We start from the raw sequence: 9,727 nt of genomic DNA, 5'->3' as shown, positions 1-9,727 counted from the left end.
GCGCTCTACCACTTGAGCTACAGCGCCACTTCCAGTTTTCTGGTGGTTTATTGGAGATAGGAGTCTCACAGTCTCTCCTGCCCGGGCTGGCTTTGAACAGCGATCCTCAGATCTCAGCCTCCTGAGTAGCTAGGATTACAGGCATGAGCCACCAGCGCCCGGCTACTGGATCTAAATCTTTACGACAGTTCAAATATACTAAATCTTTACGACAGTTCAAATATATACCATCTTTATGATAACAATTTAAGAAAGGGAAAATATACCTTCACATTGAATCCAAATCTTCCATTTTCATCTGGTTTCATTCTGATCAGAACAAGATTATCATGTGGAATACCACCATTAGGCTTGAAAAGATAAAAACAACATTTTTTCATTGGTAATTTTTCCTTTAGATACATACACAATATACAGCATACTTTTTGTTTGTTGTTGTTATCTATAATGCATAAATAATCACAATTCTGGTAGAAATGTTAGTTTAGGAAAGTAAATTTCTTTGACTAGTAACTTGCAGATACATTCTGTCATAACTTCTTGCCACTACATTGACAAAAAGATCACTGGCAACCAGAAAGAATTTGCTGTCTCTATTTCCTACCAGTTAGGTTTTCATCTTCACCATTCTGTCACAATTGTTTAAACTAAGGAAACAAAGAATTTAATATTGTTAAACCCCTTTTTCTCTCAATACCTCCTCCTTCCCTCCTCTGCTATGATTTCCTCTGAAAGTTCTTTCAACATACATATTGCATTAACTCAGAGCCTCATGGTCTCTCACTAAGTTTTTATTGTTTACAGCTGGTGCTCTACCACTTGAGCCACTTTACCAAAAATAAAACCTCTCCTGGTTTTACACTGGTTACAGTAAGTGGAAATAAGTTTCTCAGATTTGTCTGCTCATGCTGGCTTAAACCACTGTTTTAAAATCTCAGCCTTGTAAATTATTATTATAGGAGTAAGTCATCAGTGTCCAATTATAAGACTATAAATTACGAGTGTGTGTGCATGTATGTGTGCATGCATGTATGTGTGTGTGTGTGTGTGTGTGATGGCCCTGGGGCTTGAACTCAGTATAAATTATCTAAATATTTCCAAAAAACCTAAACAAAAGTCTGATCTAAGGAATTATCTAAGTCCAATTAGTGGTACTTAATAGATTAGTATTTTGCTCTGAAGCACAAATGTGTTTTATATACTGAAATTAACACAAATTTGTTAGGTGCCGAAACTTGTAAAGTGACAGGCATTTTTTTCTTGTCCGTTGTGGGGCTTCGACTCTAGGTCTGGGTGCTGTTCCTGAGTTCTTCAGCTCATGGTGAGCGCTCTAGCACGAGCCACAGTGCCACTTCTGGTTTTCTGGTGGTTAATTGGATTTAAGAGTCTCATGGACTCAGCTGCCTGGGCTGGCTTTGAAAGATGATCCTCAGATCTCAGCCTCCTGAGAAGCTAGGATTACAGGTATGAGCCACTGGTGCCCAGCTGTGACAGACATTTTTTTTTCAAGCAGTTTATAAGTAAAAATAAAATAAAATGAAATTTCTGATGGCTCATGCCTGTATCAATCCCAACTGCTCAGGAGGCTGAGATCTAAGAATTGCAGCTCCAAGCCAGCTTAGGTAGCAAAGTCCATAAGACTCTCCAATTAACCACTAAAAAAGCCAGAAGTGGAGCTGTGGCTCAAGTGGCAGAATGCTAGCCTTAAGCAACAACAACAATAAGAACAAAGAAAAGAAAAATCCCAGGGATAGCACCCAGGCTCTGAGTTCAAGTACCAGGACAAGCAAAAAAAAAAAAAAAAAGGAAATGTCATAATTTAGTTACTTCATAATAAGAATTCATCACTAGAAATTAGAAAGTACTATAATTTATAACTAAAATATGCAATAGTACAAAACAAACTACATTTAAAAAGTTGAAAAAAAGAAAGTAAGACACTACTTACTGTAGACTTTTCAGGGGAAGATGGAACATCAAATGTTTCACTAGTATGGTTTTCCAGATCTTGTTGAGAATGTGAGTAATAAATTTGGTTCCAACTGTTTTTCTTAGATTGTTTGGGTGGTAAAGCTGGAGGCTGCCCATCTTCAGGTGTTTCTTGTGATCTAGGTAAGAAAAAAGGAAGAGGAAAAATTATTTTGGAAAGTTATCATCATCATCATCATTATCATTATCATATCATTATGAACTTGAACTCAGGGTTTTGGCACTGTCCCCAGCTTTTCTGCTAGGCTCTAACAGTTGAGCCACAGCTCTACTTTTGGCTTTTTGGTGGTTAATTGGAGAGTCTCATGGACTTTCCTGCCTGGGCTGGCTTCAAACCATGGTCCTCAGATATAGCTTCCTCAGTGGCTAGAATTAATAGTTGTAAGCTACCGGCACCCAGCTCAATTATTATATTTTAAAGTCAAATGACCCAAATACTTACAATGGCTAGTGGAGACATGCTTTAGGTACTATATTTACTTGAAAATGGCACCTTTTATTCAACCTTTCTTACTTTGAAGTAGTAAACCTAATATCCTAATCAACTATGTTGTACAATATACTTCAAGTATTTCTATGATGATATTAACTTGCTCTATCTATCGATCCACGGACCGACCGACCCACCTACCTACTGACCTACCTACCTACCTATCTTTCCAAAAACATTTCAGAGGTTTTCAGTAGAGCCAGGAATAACCAGAGAATAAGGCAGGAACTTATTAACAAAGAGAAATCAGAACTGAGAACTGGGGCTATTTGACAGAGAAAGCACCGGTATAGTCTAAAGAACTTAAATCATGTATCTAATAAACGTCTAACATCCAAGAAAAAAAATACCCTTTTGACTGACTTAGGCAAGCGCTCTACCACTGAGCCACCTTCCCAGCCTGTGTCCAATTTTTATCAACAGGAATTGTCAAATAGAGATAAGTTATGAGGGACAAATTTCAAGGCAGAAATTGCAGCTTTTAAGAACAAACATGGTATATATAAATATAGTAACGATACTTGTGAGTTTTTCACAAAGGACAGAAGGAAAAACTAGTGATTCACTTTATGTCCTAGGAAGCAGTTATCTATGCTCGGCTATACGATTTGCTTTGGCCAATGGACAGAAGTGGTATGTACACCTGAAAATAGACAGTTATGAAATAATCTGAAAAAAGGTCTTACGGTGATGATTCCAGCACAATGCTATTAGCTTGTGTTGATGATGGAGATCTTTCATTCACAAAAATTTCACTGGCAGAAGGGTGAACCACATGGTCTACCAAATGACCAACTGAAGATGGTCGTACCCGGTTCCCCTCTTGTGTGAATACAGAATTTCGGCTGAATGAAGGAGAGAAGTAGAATAAAAACATGCTTTGATTCAATTTTTCCAAGGGTCTTAATTATATGGTTGCATGAGAAAGTAGGTGTATGTTTTTAATACTATGTTATTCTGATGTAAACAGTGTGACACAAAGAGAAAGAACACAGAATTGGAAAGCAGGATCTTAGCTGTAGTCAATAATCTGCCACAAGGATATTTTACTCATTCATCTATTATCTCTAGCCTATGTTTTAGGTTTCAGTCACTATAATTTTGGTTTATTCAACATTTATAAAATAGATTAGAATAAATGATTTAGAAATATCTTTTTTTTGGGGGGGGTCTGGTTGTGGGGCCTGAACTCTGGGCCTGGGCGCTGTCCCTCAGCTCTTCAGCTCACGGCTAGCGCTTTACCACTTGAGCCACAGTGCCACTTTCGGCTTTTTTCTTTGTGCTTATGTGGTGCTGAGGAATCGAACCCAGGGCCTCAGGCATGCAAGGCAAGCGCCCTCCCACTGAGCCACCTTCCCAGCCCTAGAAATATCTTTGAATCTAAATTAATTTCTTAAGTTGTTTTTTTTGTTGTTGTTGTTGGTCGTGGGGCTTGAACTCTGGGCTTGGGTGCTATCCCTGAGCTCTTCAGCTCAAGGCGAGTGCGCTACCGCTTTTTCTTAAGTTTTTTAGTGACTGGGGTTTGAACTCTGTGCTATGCACTGCTAGGCAGATGCTCTACTACTTGAGGCAGGCCCCCACTCTTCTTTCTCAGTTTTCAAGGAATTTCAAGTTTCAAGAATACACACTAAATAGTGCATTATCATAGACAAAGCAACAATCACATAAATACTGCCATTGCAACTGATTGAAATATCTAACAGTTAAATACTTATGTGCCAGGCATTGTTCTAAATTTTTTTTTGGGGGGGCGGTCAGTTGGGGGCTTGAACTAAGGGCCTGAGCACTGTCCCTGAGCCTCTTTTTGCTCAAGGCTAGCACTCAACCACTTGAGCCACAGTGCCACTTCCAGTTTTTGAGTGGTTAATTGGAGGTAAGAATCTTATGGGGACTGTTCTGCCTGGACTGGCTTCAAACCATGATCCTCAAGATCTCAGCCTCCTGAGTAGCTAGGATTAGAGATATGAGCTACTGATGCCCAGCTATGTTCTAAATACTTTACATATATTCCTCCATTTAATGCTCTATCAATACTATAAGAAAGACTCACACACAAATAGAATTTGGTAGATGAGGAAAATAAGATGGAAATGTATCATCTTGTCCAAGGTTCAAATGTCCAGTGACTTTAAGGTCCATGCTCTTAATCACCACACACAATAATGTCTCTTTAGAAATAAATTGTTTCTCAAATCATCTCTAAAAATTGTTTCACTAACCAGAAAACTCAGTGCTACTGTTGACTAATTACATGAATTATTTGATTTAAAGTTCTTTGATCTCCTAAGTATTGGCATACTGCTTAGTGGTGTGTTATCAAATGGAAAAATGGCTGGCTCCAAAAGGGAGGAAAAAACAAGGTTCTGAAATTTCTTCAAAAAAGATGATTAGCCTTTGAATAAATGCATGTTTTATTAAGGAAAGATTATGTTGTAATATGCAACTGGCAAGACAGAAATCACTGTATCCAGTTTTTCCAATAAGGAAAAGAGCTGGTGAACGGAATGGTTTACATATTTTATATCAAGCACGGTAGAGCTTTATTCAGTTGATAATACCCTAGCAGTGCTTAGCTTTAAGAGCTTATTCCAGATTTATTGAACATTAGAATATATAAAATATTTTTCCTTTATTTGTATTAATCATGCCATCTTGCCAAAAGTTCTTAATTTTTTAAAAAATGCCAGGGAAAACATGTCACATTAAACTTTTTGAGTATGACAAGAATATTGTGGTTATATAGAAGAATATTCTTATTCTTAGGAGACACAAGTTGGGAGTACCTGGGATGAAATTTCATGCTATCTGCAATTTGTTTTTCAGGCTTAAGCTAAAAAAATGTATGTATGTATACATTTATATATACACACATATATACATATATATGCATTTAAAGTTATCTACAAAGTACTAGTATATGAATATATATGTTTAAGTATATAATGTCATCAGATGAGAAATGAGGGCTTTCCTCAGCTTCCTAGTTTCCATGCAAAATCGGATCCTTGAGATCCACTTAAGAGAAGCATTTCAAGGTCTCAAACCTTTCACGAGGTAAAAAGTTAGCAATGGTTTATTTTAGTGTGACAGGGCAAAAATACAGAAAAATGGGAAAAAGAGAAACATTTCCTGCTTCTCATTTAGGAAATGGGAATTAAGACTCCTATAGAAAAATATTTCTAAGGGAAAATTGCCTCAAATTCTATATTCCATATAAAACCTCACGCATTTTAATAAGTGAGTCTTTAGGGTGAAAAAGTATGTCAATATGTTGGTACAACTTTGCTTATTATTATCTTAATTATATAAAACATATTATGATAAAAATTAAGATAATCAGCCATGATAAAATTAAGATAATCAGCAGCTTTGGCTAATACATGCTTATTATCTATACCAAAATATACAGCTTTTGTGAGAAGTGCTAGACAGAAGGACATCCTCAGTAAGTGTTGAATCACACAGCTCTTTTTAGCACAGTTATAGCTAAGCTTATAGGGCTAGTGTTGGAAATCTCTTTCTAGGGCACAGAAATTGCTAGAGCTGTGAGTCATAATGACTTACATAACATTTTCAAATAACTTATATTCCCTTAGAAATTGTGATGTGAACCTAATGGAAATGGATTCTATGAAAACAATCACATGAGTTTTCTAAGTCCACTAAAAGACCTTGATGTAACAATCTAGGTACCCTAGGTAACACTTTCATGGAAAGCAGCAACTAGAGAAAGAACAATTCTCTAGGAGCAATAAAAATCATGCTTGGTCAAGTTCCATTATTATCTATGTTGATTTTCGGGGAATGGAAAATAAAGCCAATAATTTAGAAATTAGCAAAATGAAATCCTGCTTTGTACTTACTGATTAGGAGTTCCAGGTGGAGATCTTGATGGAAGGCTTTGTGTTTCTAACCTGTCATCAGATACTGAATTTCTGCTTACTACTTCCCAATCCATTAATTTCCGTGCCAATGGCTTACTAGGGGATCTGCAGATATAATTTAAGTAATATATGGAAAAGCTTTAGGCCAGGTTTCAGCAGCTCATGCTTATAATCCTAGCCATATCTAGAGGACTGAGGTTCAAGGCCAGTCCAGGTAAAATAGTTCACAAGACTTTACCTATAAAATAATCAACTATCTGCCTATAAAAAAAAAAAATCACAAAATTTTAGTTGAAGCACCTCAGTAGAATAAAAACACAAGAATTTTCAGTCATAGTTCATAAAACACAGACTGTTATTAAGTAAATTTTCATGTGCTTCAGATTTTCCATAATAATAATTACTTTCCTTAAAGATGACCATCACTTTTTCCTTCTCACCAAGTACTATGTCCAGACATACAGATGTATAAATTAGAAAAATTATCAAGCAATACTGTATAAATTTTAAAAAACCTCAATCAAGGCACAAAATAAATGTAACATTAAATCATCTAATTAAACTGAAATAATAAGATCATTATTTACCACTTTCCTCATACATAACAATTTTGAGGGTTTATTAACCATAGTTAAAAGATCAAATACTTTCATTTTCTAAGAGAAAAAAATCATTTGAAGAAGAAAAAACCAATATACTTACCTTGTATAATTTGTCACAACACTTATTTCTTGTTAATGTACTAAATGTGTGAAATGCTTTGAATTTAAAACTAAACTTCAGGTATTTTGTTTTATTAACAGTTTTAACCTCAGAGATCCACCCACTCAAGCTTGCTGTCTGTGTTTCCTGTTGAATGTGGAAATTTCAGAGAAAAAAATACCACACTGTATCAGTGTGTTTGCAATGTGGTAAGTTTATTTTCTGACCATGGCATCTTATTTTTCTATCATATGAAAACCCTGTTTTATATTCTTCGTAGATACTATTATATAACAACTAAGCAATTCAAATATATAAGAAAAAAAGTAGCTTACTTAATTATTGCTAAAAATCTTACTATATGGAATGTTTAAGGAGAAATCTTTTTAATTTATGCTGCCTATTAAGTTCCAAGAAAGATAAAAATTCTTTACCACTGTACCAAAATGACTTAACAGTTGCTAACATAGAGAATTTTGTAGATATCTACCAAGTAATTACAATATAATTCTGATATATTAGAAAGAAAAATGGGAGGCTGGGAAGGTGGCTCAGTGGTAGAGTGCTTGCCTTGCATGCATGAGGCCCTGGGTTCGATTCCTCAGCACCACATAAGCAAAAAGAAAAAAGCCGGAAGTAGCGCTGTAGCTCAAGTGGTAGAGCGAGCACTAGCCTTGAGGTGAAGAGATGAGGGATACCACCTAGGCCCAGAGTTCAGGCCCCACGACCAGACCCCCCCCAAAAAAAAGAAAAATGATCACAGAAGTTTAGATTTTGCCATAGAATGGTTTAACATTTTTAAAATGTCTTCCTTTGACTCAGAGGTAGAAGGTTTGCTTAGCATGTAAAAGGTCTCTTGGGCTTAAGCTCCTGCATTGCAAAAAAAAGTAAAACTTCCCAGTTGACAACTTATTTTAAGGAGAATTCTTAAAGCTCCAGAAAATAATTAGTATATAAGTGTTCTTTGGGGCTCCTCACTCTAGAATTCTAGATTTACCACTATTCATTGAATAACATTTAAAAAAATGTTAAGTTCATATTTCAATAATGAATATACAAATAAGATAAAGATGTAATGGCTTATTCCTGAGATCTAATGTGATTTAAAAAAACTTCAAATGTAAAATTTCTTTTCCTCCAGAAACACACAAAAAAAGAACTTTTAAAGCTGAAGAACAAAATGTAAACACAGTAAAAATAAAAAGCAAATTCTTTAATTACTGTTACTGAAACCCTCAAGCTTCCCAGCAGTATATGCCAAACACATTATGATTTTTGCCCCTGCTCTTTATTTTTCTGGTATCAGGGTCTTTAAACTCAGCTGCTCAGCAAACAAGAGAACCTGAGTTTAAAAATGTTGGAAACTACCACTTGAGCCAAACTACCACCTCAGCTTTTTGCTGTTTATTCTGGAGACAGAGTTTTGCAGACTTTTCTGCCTGGGATATCTTGAAACACTAATCTTCTGGGTCTTAGCCTCCTGAGTAGCTAGGATTACAGGTGTCAGCCACCAACATTATTGAAAACAAACTCCTGTTTCAAACAAACCTCTTATGTAATTGATCATCAATTTCTACTTTCATCTTTGTTTCCTATTCTCTATTTCACCAGTTCATGCCTCTACTAGTTTTACTTAGATTACTTCAATTATCTTCTAATTGGACTCTGGGTACCCAATCTCCACTTACTAATCTTTGCTTATGAAAGTATTTTCAAAAACATAAATATGATCATTATATTTTCTATATTCATGGCATTTCTTTACATATTATATACTTAATATTTATGAAACAGATCTTTATTAACTATATGAATTTTCTTGCTCATGAAAGTATTTTCTAAAACATAAGTATGCAAACTGTCTCTAGCAGACCAAAAATTAGAATAAATGGCAACAGTATGACTAGGGCTAGACAACATGTCCCTGGATTTCACAAAAATGTTTTAAAAGAGACAAACTTTTAATAAAATGTCATATTAATAATATGATCTGATTTAGCCTATTCCAAGCTCTAATAATTGCATGCCTGTTTTATATATATTTAAAAACAAGAATTAGTGTATCATTCAATCAGCATAATTTACTGTGTAATTAAGGATCACATGATTATTCTGCAATCACTTAAGACAATCTTAAAAATAATTTTAATACTTAAAAAACACACACAAAAGTGACTTACCTTGCAAACACCCTGTCTTTATTTGCTTTTTCTTTGCCATATTGAACTGACTGGACTTCAGTTCTGCCACTAAAATATATAAACATGTATAATATATTAAAGAGAATTGTAAAATAGATAACATTCACATATAAAATACATTATGTACAATTTTGTGAGATACTTCTAACAAAAGAAAAGGATAAAATAGTAAAATAAGGAAAGACTGGACCATATTTTGGTTCCAACTGTATAGATGAAGCTTAATTACAGTTATTCTATTAATGAACAAAGAAATATGTTTCATAGACATTTCATTTTCTATTACTTTCTTGTTGAGAATAAGAAATAATTTAGCATGACAGAATTCCTTGCAAAAACCCTCTGAGTCAAAGATAAGTTACCATGCTCAAATCAAACAAGTTCCACCAGCCTGCCTGCCCTCCCCCTCAGCAGGATTGGGACCTAGTCAATGTCTCCATTGTAACATGCTGTAACATGGA

At 35.1% G+C, this 9,727-nt stretch overlaps 1 protein-coding gene across 1 annotated transcript in view; it reads right to left on the bottom strand.

Annotated features, from left to right (window-relative positions):
* Ptpn4 (protein tyrosine phosphatase, non-receptor type 4 (megakaryocyte)) overlaps nucleotides 1-9,727 on the bottom strand; it is a 139,556-nt gene that overhangs the window by 32,079 nt on the left and 97,750 nt on the right. Inside the window, exons 13-17 of the mRNA XM_013020668.1 lie at nucleotides 9,246-9,314; nucleotides 6,343-6,468; nucleotides 3,166-3,324; nucleotides 1,949-2,108; nucleotides 267-350 (exon numbers count right to left, since the gene is read on the bottom strand). Coding sequence (XP_012876122.1) covers nucleotides 267-350; nucleotides 1,949-2,108; nucleotides 3,166-3,324; nucleotides 6,343-6,468; nucleotides 9,246-9,314 — 598 coding nt within the window. The remainder of the gene's footprint in view (nucleotides 1-266; nucleotides 351-1,948; nucleotides 2,109-3,165; nucleotides 3,325-6,342; nucleotides 6,469-9,245; nucleotides 9,315-9,727) is intronic.

Source organism: Dipodomys ordii, unplaced genomic scaffold (assembly GCF_000151885.1).
Source record: "Dipodomys ordii isolate 6190 unplaced genomic scaffold, Dord_2.0 Scaffold52, whole genome shotgun sequence".
NCBI classification, from domain to species: Eukaryota; Metazoa; Chordata; class Mammalia; order Rodentia; family Heteromyidae; genus Dipodomys; species Dipodomys ordii.
Note: the sequence above shows the minus strand (reverse complement) of the source record. Positions and strands in the feature narration are given on the sequence as shown.